The 21422-nt window shown below is 42.6% G+C and overlaps 1 protein-coding gene across 2 annotated transcripts in view; it reads right to left on the bottom strand.

Moving 5' to 3' along the window:
* Nucleotides 1-21422, bottom strand: part of LOC140199600 (myosin light chain kinase, smooth muscle-like) — a 356925-nt gene that overhangs the window by 109769 nt on the left and 225734 nt on the right. For both annotated transcript variants that reach the window (XM_072261938.1, XM_072261940.1), the window contains exons 12-13: nucleotides 9613-9750; nucleotides 5985-6182 (exon numbers count right to left, since the gene is read on the bottom strand). In XM_072261938.1, the coding sequence (XP_072118039.1) occupies nucleotides 5985-6182; nucleotides 9613-9750 (336 nt within the window). The remainder of the gene's footprint in view (nucleotides 1-5984; nucleotides 6183-9612; nucleotides 9751-21422) is intronic.

Genomic DNA, 21422 nt, shown 5'->3' with positions numbered 1-21422 from the left:
GGCTCATGGTTCATTCAGAAATCTGATGGAGGGGAAGAAGTTGTTAGTAAATGTAAAACTCTTGGTTTTGAAGCGTATAGCGGTCCTCAACCACCGGGCCGTGGACCGGTACCGGGCCGCAAAGCATGTGCTACCGGGCCGCGAGGAAACAATATGATTTGGCAATAGAAGTCAGCTGCACCTTTCTTCATTCCCTGCCACGCCCACTGTTGAGCCATTACGCATGCGAGGTCAACCCGCGCGACATCCACGTCAGCGCGGGAAGAAGATCAACTCCTCGAGCTTGCAAATGACGGCGGGCTGAAAAGTGTGTTTGACATAACATCTCTGCTGGCATTCTGGATCAAAGTCAAGGTTAAATATCCTGAGATAGCCACGGAAGCACTGAAAACGTTGCTTCCATTTCCAACGTATCTCTGCAATGAATACAACGAAAACTAAATTGCGGAATAGACTGGACATAAGGAACCTCCTTCGAGTATCGTTGTCTTCCACCACCCCTCGATGGCACCGTCTTGTTGCAGGGAAAGAAGCCCAGGGCTCTCACTGATTCAGCGATATTGGTGTGTTGCAATGATTTTATATGTTCATACAGGGAAAATATGTGCTGTGTGTTTAATATCCAAACATTACTTAAAATGTTATGATGCTATTGACTTGTAAGTGACCTGTATAACCATATAACAATTACAGCACGGAAACAGGCCATCTCGGCCCTTCTAGTCCGTGCCGAACGCTACTCTCACCTAGTCCCACCGACCTGCACTCAGCCCATAACCCTCCATTCCTTTCCTGTCCATATACCTATCCAATTTTTATTTAAATGATAATATCAAACCTGCTTCTACCACTTCTACTGGAAGTTCGTTCAACACTTACTTCAAACTCCCCTGTCCTCCCCTGATAATTGACTTATCACTATATTCATGCGAGGAAAATATGCGGTGTGTGTTTAATATTAAATTCATCAGATAAACCCTTTTAGAAACAAAATTGAGTGTATTAGCCACGTATCACCTATATTCCGGTCGTGATTAACCCCTCCCGAACAGAATCACCAGAAACGATTTGAAGATCGGTACGTACACGCATGCGCACTGGTGCCTGTGCAAGGCTTCATGGTCATTGTAGTCTTTCTCAGGGTAAACAACATATTTGACTGCTACTCTTGTCCGTTGGCAACCCTACCCCCCCCCCCCCCCCCCGGGTCAGCCAGTCCGCAGGAATATTGTCAATATGAAACCGGTCCGCAATGCAAAAAAGGTTGGGGACCCCTGGCGTATATCATTAACTGTTGTGGCACAAGATGAAAAGGTTGACTAAGGGAAACCAAACCCTGCTCCAAGTTGTGTTTGACAGGGAATAATTAAATATTTTGAATTTAAACTTTGGTTTGAATTTAGATGTCCATATTATAGAAAGGTTAAAAAAGCTATGGTGAAGACATAGAAAGTATCAGCAGATTCCAGTGCTGAGCGGTTAAAACGGTCAAGCCTCTGGAAAGCAAAGTCCCAGATGGGACATGGTACAGGACTGAAGATATTTTCTGGGCTCAGACATGAAGTAAACATTGAAAATTTGTATACAAAACTGCAAATGCTGGATATCTGGCTTACAAACTGAAAAAAAACAGGTCAGGCAGCATCTGTGGAGAGAAAAGCAGATTTAATGTTTCTGTGCAACAAACTTTCAATGAAAGATCCTCAACATGAAACGTTCATTGAGTTTTCTGTTCTACAAATCCTGCCTGACCTACTTATTTCCAGCAGTTCCTGTTTTTTTTTTTACGTGAAGGAAATGTCTGTGCTTGCTGGTGAAGGCAGAACAGGTTAAAATGGGAGAGTGTTACTAATAAATCCAGTGCCACCTTCAGCAAAAACTTTCTCACCCAAACAATGGCAAGAAGATAAAGCATGGAATCACAATAAAAGCTTAGAGAAAAAAGCAAAGCTGCATTTAATAAGAAGCTTAACAGGCTGATGAGAAATGAATAAAAAGTCTATGTTGGTGAGGTCGGATGGAGGAATGGATATACCAGCCTAACATGGATATATCTGGACCAAAGAAAATGTATAAATTAAGTTCCTCCATGAGTAAAGTATATTTTTGAGAATATAAATATCTTTTAAACACCGATTCCCTCACTAAGGGGCGGAGAAACGTTCCCTGAGCACAGGTCCGAAATACCTTCAGCACAGTCATACACTAATACAGCATGGATACAGGCCCTTTTCAAGGCATCTTCAAGGAGCAATGCCTCAAAAAGGCAGCATTCATTATTAAGGATCCCCATCACCCAGGACGTACCCTCTTCTCACTGTTACAGTCAGGAAAGAAAAACATAGAAACATAGAAAACCTACAGCACAATACAGACCCTTCAGCCCACAAAGCTGTGCCGAACATGTCCTTACCTTAGAACTACCTAGGCTTACCCATAGCCCACTATTTTTCTAAGATCTACGTATCTATCCGGGAGTCTCTTAAAAGACCTTATCGTTTCCGCCTCCACCACCACTGCTGGCAGCCCATTCCACACACTCACCACTCTCTGCATAAAAAACTTACCCCTGACATCTCCTCTGTACCTACTTCCAAGCACCTTAAAACTATGCCCTCTTGTGTTAGCCACTTCAGCCCTGGAAAAAAGCCTCTGACTATCCACACGATCAATGCCCCTCATTATCTTGTACACCTCGATCAGGTCACCTCTCATCCTCCGTTGCTCCAAGGAGAAAAGGCTGAGTTCATTCAACCTATTCTCATAAGACATGCTCCCCAATCCAGGCAACATCCTCGTAAATCTCCTCTGCTCCCTTTCTATGATTTCCACATTCTTCCTGTAGTGAGGCAACCAGAATTGAGCGCAATACTCTAAGTGGGGTCTGAGCAGGGTCCTATATAGCTGCAACATTACCTCTCGGCTCTTCAAGTCAAGTCAAGTCAAGTCACTTTTTATTGTCATTTCGACCAGAACTGCCGGTACAGTACACAGTAAAAACGAGACAATGTTTTTCAGGACCATGGTGCTACATGAACAGTACAAAAACTACACTGAACTACATAAAACAACACAAAAACTACACTAGACTACAGACCTACCCAGGACTGCATAAAGTGCACAAAACAGTGCAGGCATTACAATAAATAATAAACGAGACAATATGCACGATAGAGGGCAGTAGGTTGGTGTCAGTCCAGGCTCTGGGTATTGAGGAGTCTGATGACTTGGGGGAAGAAACTGTTACATAGTCTGGTCATGAAAGCCCAAGTACTTCGGTGCCTTTTGCCAGATGGCAGGAGGGAGAAGAGTTTGTACGAGGGATGCGTGGGGTCCTTCATAATGCTGTTTGCTTTACGGATGCAGCATGTGGTGTAAATGTCTCTAATGGCGGGAAGAAAGACCCTGATGATCTTCTCAGCTGACCTCACTATCCGCCGCAGGGTCTTGCGATCCGAGCTGATGCAATTTCCGAACCAGGCAGTGATGCAGCTGCTCAGGATGCTCTCAATACAACCTCTGTAGAATGTGGTCAGGATGGGGGTTGGGAGATGGACTTTTCTCAGCCTTCGCAGAAAGTAGAGATGCTGCTGGGCCTTCTTTGCTATGGAGCTGGTGTTGAGGGACCAGGTGAGATTCTCCGCCAGGTAAACACCAAGAAATTTGGTGCTCTTATCGATCTCTACGGAGGAGTCGTCGATGTTCAGTGGAGAGTGGTCGCTCCGTGTCCTCCTGAAGTCAACAACCATCTCTTTTGTTTTGTTCACATTCAAAGACAGGTTGTTGGCTCTGCACCAGTCCGTTAGCTGCTGCACCTCCTCTCTGTATGCTGACTCATCTTAAACTCAATCTCATGGTTGACGAAGGCCAATGCACCGTCTGCCTTCTTAACCATGCAGTCAACCTGCGTAGCATCTTTGAGTGTCCTTTGAGTGACCCCAAGATCTCTCTGATCCTCCACACTGCCGAGAGTCCTACCACTAATACTATATTCTGCCATCATATTTGACCTACCAAAATGAACCACCTCACACTTATCTGCATTGAACTCCATCTGCCACTTCTTAGCCCAGTTTTGCATCCCATCAATGTCCCGCTGTAACCTCTGACAGCCCTCCACACTATCCACAACACCCCCAACATTTGTGTCATCAGCAAATTTACTAACCCATCCCTCCACTTCCTTATCCAGGTCATTTATAAAAATCACGAAGAGTAGGGGTCCCAGAACAGATCCCTGTTCTGTTCCAGGAGGTAGAGGAGCCTGAAGTTACACAATCAGTGATTCAGGGACAGTTTCTTCACGGTAAAATTTATTATCAGAGTACATGCATGTCACCACATACAACCCAGAGATCCCTTTTCCTTTGGGCATACTGAGCAAATCTATAGAATCTTCCCCTCAGCCACGATTTCTGAATGGACATTGAATCCATGCACACTAACACATCACTTTGTTTTGTTATTTAATTTAACTATTTAATAATTTATAGTTAACTGTTATTCACAGTTTTTAGTATGTATTGCATTGTACTGTTGCACAAAGACAACAAATTTCTTGACATATGCTGCTGATATTATACCGGATTCTGATTCTATGGCCCAATCAGTTTTGCCTCTTTTGTCACTTTCCCTTCCCTTCTGAGCATTTTGCCCTGTGCTACATGCCTCCCAGATGGATTTGCTCTCCCCATCTCTTAACTCAGCCCGTTTTATCTGCTCTGCTCATTCTCCCAGTCATATTGTGCTCCAGTGGGATTGCCTCCTGTTGCATGCTCGTCCGGGAGTAATTGATTTGACCAAAAGCTTTGAAGTCAGCACAAATTCCTGAAGTGCCTGGCACAATACTTGCTACAGATTTTTAGCAACTTCAAAGAACTCTAGGGAGTAAACAGATGAGAACTGAGGCAAAAGAAATCAATCCACAAATAACTTGCATATAGCTGGTGATCCCTTTAAAGAGCATGTTTTGATGTATCAGGGAAAAAGAAAGTGGGATTTTGAGTCCCAGAATGGTAAATGCTAGCATCACATCAGTGCTGTAGAGAAACAAATTAACTCGTGACACAATACATCTTACATCGCCTACTCCCAACAACATTGTCTGTGGCAGCACTAGCGCAGTCATCGATGCATTAGCTCTTGCAACCTAGTCAACTGTGATCACCTTGATGAGATTATTGATGCTCTTTTAGCATTTTAGACAGATCCTGAGAGCTAGGCTCAGCCTAGGCTAGCTACAGCTGTCAGGAACCACTTTCCACAGGCAGTGATCATAATTCCTAAAGCAGTCTGTGCCTCTCACTTATAAAATAAATACAACTCATATACTTGAAACTGTGAAAGGACCGTGAAGTTCCTCCTCTGAACTACATTACCGGGAATGTGGTACTGGAGACCAATTATATTTCTATAATTTATAGTCACCATTAATGATAACAAGATTTTTAAATATTAGCACAGACTTTTTTCAAATTAAAATTTCTAGCTGCCCATAGTGGGATGTGAGCACATCTTTAATGATCATGTTTGCAGGCCTGTGGGTTATCAATCCAGTAACAAACATTGAGCCACTATATCCCCAAAATCCTACATCGAATTTCAGCATTAAACTGATGGAGATGGTATTGTGCCAAAATCTTCACTATGGCTTAAATTCTGCACTGTCTAAAGTTACTTCATCTCTGGTCGTTGGATAAACATAATATTACAGATTACTGAAGTGTGAAAGAGGTTGCATTATTTTCAGATCCAGTTATTTATGATATAAAATTAAAAGCATTTTGAAACTTTAGTTTTCTGATATAACATAAAACCTTCATCTTCTGGCATAACACATCTGAATTGTTATGCATCCTCTGCTTTTAATGATGTTGTCAAAGACCACCATCCTTTTAAAGTGTAAAGGTTAGTGCAAAAGTACAAAAGTACATAGAAGGAGAAGATTCTCTAACTGTTGGAATACAGATCTGAGGGAACAGTACCTTGTACAGTTAGCATTGCCTGAGTCTGGACTTCCCCAATATCATTCCAGACCTCACACGTGTATTTTCCAGTATCTTCAGGAAAAACTTCATGAATAAAAAGATTATATTCATTTCCATTCTTCTCAAACTGAAAGTCTTCTGATTCCTGGATTTCTTTCCCATTATGAAGCCAGATAACTTCAGGGGGTGGATTGGCTGATAAAATCGACACATTTATTGGAATTAACAGAAGTAGACTAAAAAAAGCATAGCAAAGAAATATTTTGCAAATTAGAGTTTTTCAACTTGATGGAAACTATTTTCTGAAAGATAGTAATCTCATTCCTACACTGTATCAACTCTATTAAAATACTAACTAAATTTAACTTTTGTTCCACAGTCAATAGCCTTACAGCCAATGATAACATTAATGACCTTGATAAAGACAGATTTGGTGCATGGAGTTGAATATAGTACTTCAACATTCAATTCTTCCTAAATTCTTGAGGCAGTGTTAAAAGATTTGTCAGAAATTCCACACTATTTTTAAATCCATTTCTATTATTGGTCAACAATTGCCTTGATCTCCAGTGAGAACTTGATGATTTTATTAGATTAACTTTTTTATTGACAGTTTATCACACAACCAGATTTCACCATTTCACATTTACAGTATTATTTGTGATATTATTTTTCATTGCATAGTTTTTTTGTTTGCCATTTCTTTTGAGGTCTTGAAGCTTCTTATAGATGTTTCTAACTATTACACCATCGTCTCACTTTTCTTTTGCTGTGCAGAGCTTCATTTTACTGTGGTCACGTTCAGAAAATCAACGTGTGAATGTATAATGCAAGATGAGCAGTGTCAAATTCCACAGAGCAAAGGCAAGACTTTCTATCTTGTTAAATTCCACATTTAAAGGAAAACTTATTCAAATGAGGTTCCACAACAAATTTTCTGAATGTGAGACTTGGACCATTATTTGTGAAGTGGATTTGGGCTACTTTATACAGTAGACAAAATAAGTTTACACTTGGCTTTTTATTGCAGATTTTTGGAAGACTGGGAATTTCTGTTCAGCTATTAAGCGGTCTCTATTTTTGACTATTTCCATATAGTTTACATTTTTAGCAACAGTTAACATTCTGGAATTTTTCCTTTGGAGGCTCATCACAAAGTAGAAAGCTTGATAAGATTTTTTGTTCTTCTATTTATGCTACCTGACAGAAATGGATATGGGAAACAAACTTTCAACGCAAGGATACATCATGAGAAATGTATACTTGCGCTAATAGGCAAGATCCTAACCCGTTTACTGGGGCATGAGCTCTGTTATCGTGCCGTTTGCTTCATCAGAGAACCAGTAGTTAGTTCATTTCCTGGTGCTGACTTTCAGACAGCATCATTTTTGATGCTGCAAAGGTGACAAATCCATTTTCTTTTGGTACTGGAGTCTTCAGACGAAAGGAATGTCAGTAAAAGCAGAGTGTCTGCTGTTCACAAATCCACAAAAGCAAGTAATGGTTATTAGCTTAGAAACTGGAGCCACTTGCATTCAATTTTTAAGCATTGAGACTGCACTGGGGGCAATGCAGTCATATTCAATACAGTGGAGTCTGCTCCAATGTCTTACAGTCTTACTAAAACATACATTTTAATGTGACTATATTAATTCCCTGCTGAAATCCTACCCATCACAAAAGTGGACTTGGCTGAACTTATTGTTATGACTCGCTTCCGGATAGCGTTCAAATCTGAATGATATTGTCAGGGGCACGTTGCTCATCTCTGCCTTACTCACAGAATTTCGAACAATAATGGGCAACCCATGCCTTTCATTTTTAACTTTAAAGGCACAAAACCAAAAGCAAGTCAGAGAGCAGAAATGAAGTAAAGGGTCCCACTGGGACATGAATGTTCAACTGTCTGCACCTGTATCCACAATTTCATAATTTATTGTTCTCTTAGGTGTGTCAAAAAACAAACTTACAAAAATTAGTGAAAATAGTGAAAAATTGACAATATTTACAAAGTGATATCTACAACAAAACACAATACTAGCTCTGTACATATTCTTGTCCAGTGTGAACTCCTCACAACCCCTATCTCACTCCCTTACTGAGGGTAAAGAGCTCCTTTTTCTTAGGCACCAGGACATATCATCTTTAATTACTTACAAAGTTAACTTAAGACTATGCATGAATTAGAATATAATGCCTCCCACCATGTAATTACAATCATATTACAAAATCAAGTTACTTCACTTGTCCGTCCATGTTTATTCTTGTGATTTGTAGCTAACTTCTCCCTTTCTAACTTTGGTTGATTTACCTACAGCAGATTTGCTTGAATGCAGGGGCACAGTTGTCCTAGCACCACACTAGCATCCTGGGTGACCTTCCGAGACCTGGGCTATTTTGTGCTCCCACAAGTAATCTCAATGCAAATTAGATCTGAGATAGAGCAGGAAGAAAAGCCCAAGATGTCCCTTTCAATAGCCCTTAGTAAGAATACCAGTGCAATCTTAGAGAAAGTGGGTCATACTCAGTAATGAGGATCACAGTTAGGAGTGACATGGTCTTCCGGTAGCAGCTCCATTTATTCAGAGGCCCCTCAAATCACTAGCACTTTCTCACAGAGGAACCTAACTGCACACTGCATTCATTATCCCCTCACCAATCATACCCACCTTCCTCAACCGTCCAGATTTGACTGGTGTTTTGAGGTATCCGGCTGGAGCTGGTGATGGCTGTGTTTCATTTGCCTAAAGTCTGTTCCTGCATGACTTTCTACAGCAATAGCAGGTAATCAAAGTTCAAAGTACATACACGTTACCTTATACGAACTTGAGATATGTTTTCATGCAGACATTTACAGGAAAAAAGAAATACAATAGAATTTTTGAGAGAACTATACATAAACAGAGAAAAACTGAAACACAAACGGCAAAAGAAGACAATAAATAATAAAGGCATCTGTTAGTCTTGCTAGACCATGGATCTGCGCCTGGAAAGTCTTCACTCTCCAGGGCGCAGGCCTGGGCAAGGTTGTATGGAAGACCGGCAGTTGCCCATGCTGCAAGTTTCCCCTCTCCACGGCACTGATGTTGTCCAAGGGAAGGGCATTAGGACCCATACAGCTTGGCACCAGTGTCGTCGCAGAGCAATGTGTGATCAAGTGCCTTGCTCAAGGACACAGTACGTTGCCTCGGCTGGGGCTTGAACTCACGACCTTCAGGTCGCTAGTCCAATGCCTTAACCACTTGGTCACGTGCCCACACAAAAAGAAGACAAACTATGCAAATAAAAATAAGACGGAAAACATGAGTTTAAAGAGACCTTGAAAGTGAGTCTGCAGGTCATAGAATCAGGTCAGAGTAGTGGTGAATGAAGTTATCCACACTGGTGTGGGACTGAAGGCTTCTGTACCTTCTGCCTGAATGTAGTAGTGAGAAGAGGGCATGACCTGGATGGTGCGGGTCTTTGATGATGGATGCTGCTTTCTTGTGGCCACCCTCCATGAAATGTATTCAATCTGCATTTGATGGACTCAGCAGCAGAATTCTGGCACAAGTTTACCCCAGTGAACTTTTCAACCTTGGTCGTCTTTCCTGATGGATGGGTTTGAGGTTCATTGATACCTTACCTGCCACTTCCACAGTCATTCTCACTTGGCTCCCATCCATGACTTGCATGTCAGTCAGCTCCCTCAGGAAGATCGGGGCAAAAGTCTTCTTGGACTCCTGGAGACTTGCACCCTCAGCCTTTGTGGTGATGTTTTTCTCTGTTTGCAAAAAAAAAAACCCATAAATTGCATATACAATTTTAATCCCATTTACACAATTAAATTTATGACAATCCATTAGAGACTTTCTAAAGAGTGAATCACGAGCAGGAACAAAGTTCAATTGCTCGTAAAAATATTGAACTTAAACCATCTTGTTCTCAATGAGGAAGCTCATGAGTGATTAAAAAAAAATCACGTACAGTGCACTGGATTCTTGACCAATTTGCCACGTTGTGATCTTGCACCTTATTGTTTACCTGCACTGCATGCTTTTCTCTGTAGCTGTTATACTTTATTTTGCATTGCTATCAGTTTACCCTATCCTCCTACTTCGATGTATGGTGTAATAACCTAATCTGTATAAACAGTATGCAAAACATGACATCTTTATAACTTGCAAACACAAGAGATTCTACAGATGCTAGAAATCCAAAGCGTCACACGCAAAATGCCGGAGGAACTCAGCAGGACTTAGCTGAAACGTCAACTGTTTACTCTTTTCCATAAAGAAGACACAGCTGATGTTTTGGGCCGAGACTTGCTGAGTTCCTCCAGCATTTTGTTTGTGTTATCTAGCTGACCTGTCACTCTTTGACATCAGCATATTCCTCAATCCTCCTCTCTATTAGCAGACACTTTGACAGTACAATTTTCACGTGGAAAGTGCTTTTAAAGTGATCAGGATTTCTGGCCTGCGCTTGGCGTTACAATAGTGCAGCAATCTGTGCTGTAGCCACATAGTTCCAGTGACTGAGTTTGATCCAAACCTCACCTGTACAATCTCCATGTAACCATTGGGTCTTTACCCTGTGGTTGCAGAAAACTAACCTGATTGGTTACTTACTGCCCCAGTATAGCTGGGTAGTAGAGAATCGGTAGGGTTGTTGGGGGAATGGTGAAACATGGACATAGAGAGGGAATGGTTCACTGGGAATCGTGTGGAGGAATGGAATGGATGGCTCTGACAGCTGGTACGAACTTCATGTATGAAATAGCCTCCTTCAATATCACAAGAAATGAGATGAGAGGAACCTGAGAGAAACCCAAGTGCACTTAAAACCGGCATTTGTTTCAAATGTTGCCAGGACATGTATTTTAGGCAGTTACAGATAAATTAGAAATGGGAATAAAAGTTATTTCATGATGCAAGGCAGCGGGAAATAGCAGCTCATGCGTTGAAACCAGATCACTTCAATTTAGCTAGCAATCCCATCCCAGCACAGGCCTAAGCTCTCCACTGTCCCAATCACTTTTACTCAGCCCAGGGTTTAAACTTCATCCCAACCCCCACCCCAATCTCTCTTCATTAACCTTCCTTCCAATCCCCACCCCCATCTCTTTTCACTAATCTTCCTCCCAAGCCCATCTCCCTTCATTAATCTTCCTCCCAAGCCCATCTTTCATTAACCTTCCTCCCCACCCCATCTCTCTTCATTAACCTTCCTCCCCACCCCATCTCTCTTCATTAACCTTCCTCCCAACCTCACCTCTCTTCATTAACCTTCCTCCCAACCCCACCCCATTACTCTTCATTAACCTTCCTCTCAGACCCCACCCTCACCCCATCTCTCTTCGTTGACCTTTCTCCCAAACCCCACCCATCTCTCTTCATTAACCTTCCTCCCCACCCCCACCTCTCTTCATTAACCTTCCTTCCAATCCCATCTCTCTTCATTAACCTTCCTCCCAACCCCATCTCTCTTCATTAACCTTCCTCCCCACCCTCTCTCTTCATTAACCTTCCTCCTCACCCCCACCTCTCTTTATTAACCTTTCTCCCAAACCCCACTCTATCTCTCTTAATTAACCTTCCTCCCAAGCCCCACCCCATTTCTCTTCATTAATCTTCCTCCCCACCCCCACCGATCTCTCTTCATTAACGTTCCTCCCAAACCCCACCTCATTTCTCTTCATTAACCTTCCTCCCAAACCCCACTCCATCTCTCTTCATTAACCTTCCTCCCCACTCCACTTCTCTTCATTAACCTTCCTCCCAAACTCCATCCCCACCTCTCTTCATTAACCGTCCTCCCAACCCCCACCACATCTCTCTGCATTAACCGTCCTCCCCACCCCCACCCCTCTTCATTAACCTTCCTCTCCACCCCATCTATCTTAATTAACCTTCCTTCCAACCTGCATCTCTCTTCATTAACCTTCCTCCCACCCCCACCCTCACACATCTCTCTTCATTTACCCAAGTGTATCACCAACCCCTGCACCAGGATAACCTTGAGTCACAATTTTTCAGGTTGCCTCCCTGCTAAAATGAACTCCATTGCTTAGCATTGGAGCAATTTAGGCCTGACCTGATTAATGTCACCAACATTAATTGCTTTATTGTAAATTCTTCAGTTTGACTCCTTTACTCCAACATTCATGAATCATTTACGACAGAGGACAGTTTACCTGGATGAAAGCTATGAAGCAAATTTCCTTTAATTTCAATGATAATGATGAAAGCATACGATTCTGAAACACCACTGAGATGTGTTTGAAAAATTAAAACAATGAAGAGGATTACAAAAATGTTTGTATTCCTTGCTATGACAATTACAACTCCCAAGAAAGATCTTGAAACAATGGGCTCTGGAAAATGTATGCTGATCTCTTTTGTGGAATTGTGAAGTTTTAAGATATTCTGGACAGTGAAGACTACACTAGTGCTGCTTATTTATTAATGGTACACTTTAAGTTTTGTTGTGCTGTCATTCAGAAAGGGATCCAGAATATCTGGAGCTATAAATCTGACACAAATGATGGGATGATATCAGATGGAAACACGATTGAGAGTCCATGAATCTGGAGTAATTTAATCCTGAAATTCAACTGTTGTGATAAAAACAGCTTGAACAGCTCTCAGAAATTAGTTCAGGTTTACTCACTGGGAAATGTAGCTCAGGGATAATCTTCATGTCCTCTACAACTAGTGACATTGTGAACCCTCAGACAAATCTAACTGAAAAGTCTCGACTCCCCTTTGTCCATCCACGTAAGGCCAGGATGAACGGGCCTATATTTTTATCCAGGAGAAGATAAAAACTCCCTCAATATAAAACAGTCACATACTCAACTTTCATTTTCATTATCTGTACCTGAAAGCCAGTACATTTATACATTAACACAACTGATTTTGAAACTCCAGAAACAGAAGGTACTGTGCCCATTTCCAATCCTCCAGACTGCAGGAGACATTATAAAGAAAAGTGCATGCTTGCACGTATCAATGATCCTTAGGAGCTCATCTTTCACCTTTTTGGAAAGGGATCAAAAAGGAACAATAATAACAAGCTGTATTTGTAGAGTAGTACTTCTAACACAATAAGGGTGCCTTTGTCAAACAAAATTGAAAGAAAAAGCACAAACAGAATCAGGTTTATTATCACTGCTAGATGTTATTTTGTGGCATCACTATAGTGCAATATATAAAAATGCACTATAAGTTTCAATATGAAATAAAAAATAAACAAATAGTGCAAGAAGACTAAAAAAGTGAGATGGTGTTCATGGTTTATGGAGTGCTCAGAAATCTGATGATAGAAAGGAAGAAGTTGTTCCTAAATTTTGAATGTGCATCTTCAGGCTCCTATACTTCCTCTTTGATGATAGCAATGAGAAGAGGGCATGTCCTAGATGGTGAAGGTTCTTAGCGATGAATGATGCTTTCCTTAGGCATTGCCTATTGAAGATATCACGCACTGGTGGGTGTGTTATTATGTGTGAGCGCAATAAAGAGCAACAGTTCCCAGCATGCAAAGCAGGTGGTTCACCCGGAACCAGGAGTGACGTTGGTGGACGAGTGGCGCACGCTCTTGGCAGGCTGGAGTATCATGAGTAAAATGTGCTCGAGCTGAAACCATTCTGTAAGTAAACCATGTGTTAGTTTTTTACCCACACAAGTTTGTCTTTAATAAGAACAAACATAACATGGTGTCAGAAGTTGGTGTGAGGTCTAAACACAGAGCGTAAAGAGTGACTGAGAAAGAGACGCTAGTTCCAATGGAGAGAAGCTGCTGCCCAGAGAGCACGTTGTGTCTGAAAGTTGCTGGTGTTCACCGCATTCACCAAGAAAATATCAGATGAGAGCTGAAAATTCTGTAATAGATAATCTAAGTCCTTCCATGGCTATGCAATTTAACCATCAACTGGAAATACTTCAAACAGCGACTTAATATATACTTAGCGGTCAGTAGAGCTGGAGATGCGGATGAAAAATTGAAAGTGAATATCTTTCTGCATGTAATTGATGTAGATGCTTTGGACATCGATTACAGCTTTCAAATTGATGAGATGGAGTTTACATTGGACACTCTGTTGACAAAATTTGAAGAATATTTTGTCCCAATTAAGAACATCATGTCTGAAAGACCAGAAACAAGGTGTTTGCTTTGACCTACACTTAGCTGAGCTTCACACGCTGAGTAAGTCCTGTGAGTTTGGAGATTTGAGAGACAATAAAGTTAGAGACAAAATATTTTGTGGTATCCCAGATAATGGACATAGTGAAAGCTTGCTCAGTGAAAAAGATTTGACACTAGAAAAGACTGTGAATATGGAGACCACATGAGCACAAGCTAAGGACCAACACGTCAGAAACATCAGAGCATGCTGTGAAAATAGAGGGGCAGAGCACAAGGCATTTCCCAAAGCAACAGTATAGTGAAGAGGTAGGATCAAACAGTAAATGCAGCAAATGTGGAGGTAGGGTCATCCTAAAAAAGTGTCCCGCCTATGGAAAACCCTGCAATAATTGTGGTAAGGGGAGTCATTTTGCAAAGTGCTGCAAAGCTACCAAGGGAAAGTTCACCCAGTTGCTGAGGAAATGGAGGAAGTCTTTGTGGATTCTCTACAGACTGCGGGTGCTGGTAAAACAGAATGGATTGTTCCAGTGACTGTGAATGAGACAGTAATTCCATTCAAGCTTGATACCGGAGCCCAGGTAACACTGTTTTCTGTGGATGATTACAAGACTCTCAAAGTACAGAGCAAATTTAACCCAGTGAAGTTAAAAGTGACAGGCTATACTGGAAAGAACATTCCAGTAAAAGGAGGTTGTATAATGACCTTCAAGCACAAGGGGCAGAACCGAAAGGCATCGCTACTGATCGTTGAAAAGTGGGTACAGCCACTATTAGGGTTGACTGCATGTGAAAAGCTCAACCTGGTGAAAAGAGTTTTCACTGTAGCTTCACAGAACAAAGATGATCTCACTTCACTCATGGAAGAGTACACAGATGTCTTTGAGGGACTCGGATGCTTTCCTGTGTAACTCGAGAAACTTGTAACAGCATCAGTGAGAGATCCAGAGAGGTTATGCAAGAGAAGCACAAGAACTCCACTTTCCATTGACATCTATACTCACTACACCAGCATGACAGTTAGGATACCAGTGTTGAACAGAATGTTCATGAAGATGTCACCAATCTTGTTTCCACATCAACACACATCAAAGTTGCTGGTGAACGCAGCAGGCCAGGCAGCATCTCTAGGAAAAGGTACAGTCGACATTTCGGGCTGAGACCCTTCGTCAGGACTAACTGAAGGAAGAGTTAGTCAAATATCTTACTAGCTCTTCCTTCAGTTAGTCCTGACGAAGGGTCTCGGCCCGAAATGTCGACTGTACCTTTTCCTAGAGATGCTGCCTGGCCTGCTGCGTTCACCAGCAACTTTGACGTGTGTTGCTTGAATTTCCAGCATCTGCAGAATTCCTGTTGTTTTTGTTTCCACATCATGCAGCTTTGGTTCAAAATCTGTCTCTCATTGACTTCTATTTGAAGACTGGAAATCAAAAATATCTCCACAATCCTCTCCAAAGTTGAAGAGGAAAAATAAAAAGGAAGACATGGCAACCACACAGACCCAAAGGTCAGAACAACAGCATCAGTTCAACACAAACCAACAGGAGGAGTTGCTATCTATGATATGCAACTGGCAGAAGGAGCTCTGTGAATTGAGATAGAGTCAGTTGAAACTTATGCACAGACTCACTGATCACATGGATATAGTTCAGGGCTCCATTATGAGGCACGTGGAGTGAATTATGGTCACACAGCAAGAACAAGAACAGAGATGAACAGATAGGATCTTGGCAGAGGGATGCGAAAGAAATGAGCACGTAGATCAGAGTTCTCAAAAGGACACTGGTATTAATGCAGCAGGTGAAAGCAAGACATCTGTGGAAACAAATAACAGTCCAGAAGGGATCATTAAGCCACCACAGAGACAGGTTGAGTGTGTCTGAGTGAATGTGGGACATTATTTGCTCATTACAATTGACGTTAATGTAAATATCTTTGTTGGAAAACATTTGTATTTCTTGCAGGTTTATGAGGACATAGTTTTATGTTTGGTTTTTCTATAAAGGGAGAAGATGTTTTATTATGTGTATGGATAATAATGAACTACTGCGTGGGCAGTTCACCCGGAACTCAGAACTGACATTGGTGAACGGGTCACACATGCTCTTGGAGTGTCTTGAGTAAAATGTGGTTGAGCTGAAGCCATTCTGTAAATAAACAATATGTTAGTTTTCTACCCAGATGAGTTTGTCTTTATTAAGAACAACCATAACAGTGGGAGGCTCATGCCTATAATGAACATGGCCGAGTTTACAATCCTCTGCAGCATTTTCTGATGCCAAGCACCGACGCTACCGTACCAGGTGACGATGCAACCAGTCAAAATACTGTCCACAGTACATCTGCATAAATTTGCTGAAGTCTTTGTTGCTATACCAAATCTCCTCAAACTCATAATGAAACATAGCCATTGGCCTGCCTTCTTCATAAATGCATCAATATGTTGGGCCCGGAATAGAGATGTAGACTCAGGAACTTGAAATTGCTCACCCCTCGATAACAACTGGTGTGTGCTCTCCTGACTTCCCCTTCCTGAAGTCCACCATCACCCTTACTCTTACTCATGCTAAATGCAACAGAGCCAGAGAAAAAGAAGGAGATTTAAATCTGGACCGTGGGGTAGAAAGGCCAAAAAATTCAGGACAGGGAGGGGAAGTCAGTGTTTAGAGTCTTGGCAGCAAATGTTTTGCTCCTGATGGTGGAGTGATTATAAACAGGGATGCTCAAGAGGCCAGAACTGGAGGAGTACAAATATCATGTGGAGAGTGAGGAAGTTACACAATCAGGGTGAGTGTATGGTTACAAAATAGTTTAAAAACAAGAACATAGATTTTTAAATCATGGCAGGATGCAACCTTCATCTCTTTGTTGCTGGTTAAATCACATGCAGCATAAATTAGATGTTATTAACAAGAGAAGAGGGAGAGAAAAAAGAATATTCAGTGCCCCCTTTCTGTGGAGCTTGAAGCATAAACTGAACGCTCTGGTAAAAGTCTAACAGAGGGCTGGGATTCAGACACTAGGAAACAGGAAGCAGTTTCAGAACATACTGAACAATTTGGTGAAAATGTTTCAGACACATTAAACCTTCATATGAAGATGTGGCATTTTAAGTATGGTGGCTATTTGCAGCCCCAAGCCCCCTTGCAAACCAGACAGCTGACAGTGAATCACTGAGGGGCAATGGTGACAGGGCAAGGATTGTGCCTTCTCCCTGGATACCCAGGACCAGCTGGTGCAGTTTCCAATTTGCTTCTGTGAATGCACAAATTATTGCTTAAGGAGGATCTGGTCAAACGTATCAATTGCTGTCTTTAGCTGCCATTCTACTTCATTAACAATCAGCAAGGTGACAGTTATGCATGAAGCGGTGGCCCTTTGAGGGAATACCAGTGGCAAAAGCATAGCTCCAGACAGGAGAATGGTAATAATCACAGAATGTAGGACAGTATAGCTCAGGAACGGGCCCCTCGGCTCACAATGTCTGTGCTGACCACGACACCAAACTAAATCAATCTGCCTGCACACAATCCATATCTTTCCATCCTCTGCATATACATATGCCTTTCTAAATGCACCATTCTGCCTGCTCCACATTCCCTAGGCAGCAACCACTCCTCTGTGTAAAAACAAACTAACCCCACATTTCTTGTTTAAATTTTCCTCCAGGAGCAAGATTGCATCTCCTGGCTCTGTCACAAGGATAAAATGGGTTCCCTCACTGGTTCAGGGAAACACCTTTATCAGGATCCTGAACTATCTTTTGGTGTGGGCTCCGTTTGCCATGCAGTCAGTAAACTATGGGCATTAAATGGACACCACGCTGATGTTTGGTGACTGGAAACTGGTTTGCAGGTATACTGAGAATGACAGAGAAGGATGTGATATTGAGGCTTTATAAAGCATTGATCAGACCATACTTGGAGCATTGTGAGCAGTTTTGGGCCCCGTATTGAGGGAACGATATCCTGGCATTGGAAAGGGTCCAGAGGAGGCTTTGGGGATGAGAGGGTTAACACAGGAATGTTTGATGGCTCTGGGTCTGTACTTGTTGGAACTTTAGAAGAATGAGGGGAGATCTCATTGAAACCGATAGAATATTAAAAGGCCTATATAGAGTGGACGTGGAGAGGAGATCTCCTATAGTGAGGAAGTCTAGTACCAGAGGATCCAGCATCAGAACACAAAGGCGTCCATTTAGAACAGAGATGAGAAGGAATTTCTTAAGCCAGAAGGTGTTGAATCTGCGGAATTCATTGTCACTGACAGATGTGGAAGGCAAGTCATTGGATATATTTAAAGCAGAAATTGATAGGTTCATGATTAGTTAAGGGGGAGAGGGGGTGGGAGAGAGAGGGCAGTATGAGAGAGATGCGGGTGAGAGAGGAGGCAAGGACGGTGGAGAAGGGGGAAGAAAGGAGGAGAGAGCTGGGGAGGAGAGAGGTGGGGGAGAAGAGGGGGAGAGAGGTGGGGGGAAGGGGGACAGAGTTGGGAGAGAGAGGTGGGAGGGGAGAAGGGGAGGAGAGGGGGAAGGGGAGAGAGGAGGAAGGGGGGAGGGGGAAGAGGGGGAAGAGGGGGAGGGGGAAGAGGGGGAGGGGGAAGAGGGGGAGGGGGAAGAGGGAGAGAGGGAAGAGGGGGAGGGGGAAGAGGGGGAAGGGGAAGAAGGGGGAGGAGGAGGGGGAGGAGGGGGAGGAGAGGGAGGGAGGAGGGGGAGGAGAGGGAGGGAGGAGGGGGAGGAGAGGGAGGGAGGAGGGGGGAGAGGGAGGGGGAGAGGGAGGGAGGAGGGAGGAGAGAGGGGAGGGAGAGAGAGAGGAGAGAGGGGAGGGAGAGGGGGAGAGGAGAGAGAGGAGAGAGAGGAGAGAGAGGAAAGGGGGAAAGAGAGAGGAGAGAGGGGAGAGGGGGAGAGAGGGGAGAGAGGGGAGAGAGGGGAGAGAGGGAGAGAGGGAGAGAGGGAGAGAGGGGAGAGAGGGAAGAGAGGGGAGAGAGGGGAGAGAGGGGAGAGAAGAGAGGTGAGAGAGGGGATAGGAGAGGGCAGAGAGAGATGGGGCCAGAGAGAGAGAGAGAGAGAGATAGATAGAGAGATAGAGATAGAGATATATGGGGCCAGAGAGAGAGGGGTGGTGTCAGAGGCGGGGGGGAGAGAGTGAGGGGGAGGTAGAAAAAGAATGGCAATTATATACAGAGAGATATTTGTTAAGTGAATATTAACATTCTCACCTGAAATTATATGTTATAAATGATAGCTGCCTGCTGCCCGTACTTATGTCATCAATAATTTACACATTGGTTCATGGGAGAACAGAATTTGCTTTAAATACTTGGGGCTTTGAATTAATTCACCCAGCACTTTCACCATTATCAAACATAAGTGACTTTCATACAAATACTACTGCATGATTGGATGCTATGAAATGGATGGAAGACAAGAATTTTAGAAAAGCAGATCTGAGGATTTTGATTATGAAAAGCTTCAGGTTTCTGGGGTTCAACATCTCAGAGGGTCTATCCTGGGTCTGACTGATGTGACCACGAAGAAGACTGCTTTCTTCAAAATTTAAGGTTTGTTATGGCATCAAAGCCGTTGACAAATTTCTACAGATGCAGAGTGGAATGTATTTTGATTGGTTGTATCGTGGCCTGGTATGAAAACTCCAACGCACAGCAACACAAAAGGCCATGGGGAGAGGTTTTCTCAGCCAGTTCCTTCGTTAGTCACAGCTCTCCCCAGCATTAAGAACATCTACAATAGGCAATATTGCAGGAAAGTGACAGCAATCATTAAGGACCAGTGTCACCCAGGCCATACCCTACTCTCGTTGCTCCATCAGACAGGAAATACAGGAGCTTGAAGAGCCAGAGCTCGCGGTTCAACTGCAGCTTCTTCCACACTGCTGTTGGGTCTTGAACCAGCCTGAATAATGTTAATTCTGCCTTGGAATACATTTCCCTCAATTTGCACATGTCATTATGTCAATTTCTGTTTATTTAGCCATGCTGGTTATGTATAACTTGTTAATTAAAGTTGATTTAATTTATTTTGTCATGTTTTAATGTACTGTGCGACTGCCTGTGTCAATAAACTTGAACTTAATAATTGTTCAATGAATAATTGGTAGGATCGTCAATCCTGCCAACTCAAATATACTTCTAAATATGCGTTATGGATGGACTGAGGCACAGAAAGCCATGTAGAAGAATTCTTGAACAATTACCAGACAACACTACGATTTATCAAAGTTATTGCTTTGAATGTGGGTTCTTTTATCATTGAGACTGCATAGGCAAATATTCATTTGGTTCCCGAGCAGCAACCTACAACTGTTATTAAAAAGTAGGGTTGAAGAGTCTCTTCAGGATACTGATGACTTAATAGATTTATTGAAGTGACACTTTATGCAAAGGTGATTAGAAAGTACCTCTGCTCAGACCAGGTACTGATACTCCCTGCCTTGTTCCCAAAATCTAAACTAATTACGCTGAGTATTTCATGTTGAGCTTAATCTGTTGTTTTCATGTCTTGATTGAAAATAAAGCCAGAACCAAAAATCAAGGCAGAGGTGAAGCAGCTTCTATTTCAGATCAATGACACTTCTTCAGAGTCTAATAGTCAGAAACAACTATCATTAGAAACGTTAGGAAAAGACTATTTGAGACATACAGCAGACTTAACATTTATCCAATTCTGTGATTGTCACTTCTCAGAAGATGGGAAGCTGACAGGGATGGGAGTAAAAACCCTACCCGCAAGTCCATTTGGCAGTCCTTGTTTAAAGCCATTTTTTGGGAAGTTTCTCTGCATCATGCTGCTGGTTACAACTTAGATTGCTGTTACCATGGCAATTGTTTGGCATCCATGTCTGGCTTCAACTGTAAAACTGGTGCTCTACAGAACATAATGTGGGAAGTGGACAATCAGAAGCTTTTAATATCTATGACATTTTTTTTGGCATCTGTTAGTCTCACGAGACCATGGATTTACGCCTTGGAAGGTTTCCAGGGCGCAGGCCTGGGCAAGGTTGTATGGGAGACCGGCAGTTGCCCATATTGCAAGTCTCCCCTCTCCACGCCACCAATGTTGTCCAAGGGAAGGGTATTAGGACCCATACAGCTTGGCACTGGAGTCGTTGCAGAGCAATGTGTGATTAAGTGCCTTGCTCAAGGACACAACACGCTGCCTCAGCCAAAGCTCGAACTAGCGACCTTTTGATCACTAGATGAATGCCTTAACCACTTGGCCACGCACCAACACAATGACATTAAGAATTCACTAAATTAATTCTCCATATAGCCATATTATACCCCACGTGGAAC

The sequence above is a fragment of the Mobula birostris genome, chromosome 6 (genome assembly GCF_030028105.1).
Source record: "Mobula birostris isolate sMobBir1 chromosome 6, sMobBir1.hap1, whole genome shotgun sequence".
In the NCBI taxonomy this organism is placed as follows: Eukaryota; Metazoa; Chordata; class Chondrichthyes; order Myliobatiformes; family Myliobatidae; genus Mobula; species Mobula birostris.
The sequence above is the reverse complement of the archived record's forward strand: the minus strand, read 5'-3'. Positions and strand labels throughout refer to the sequence as shown.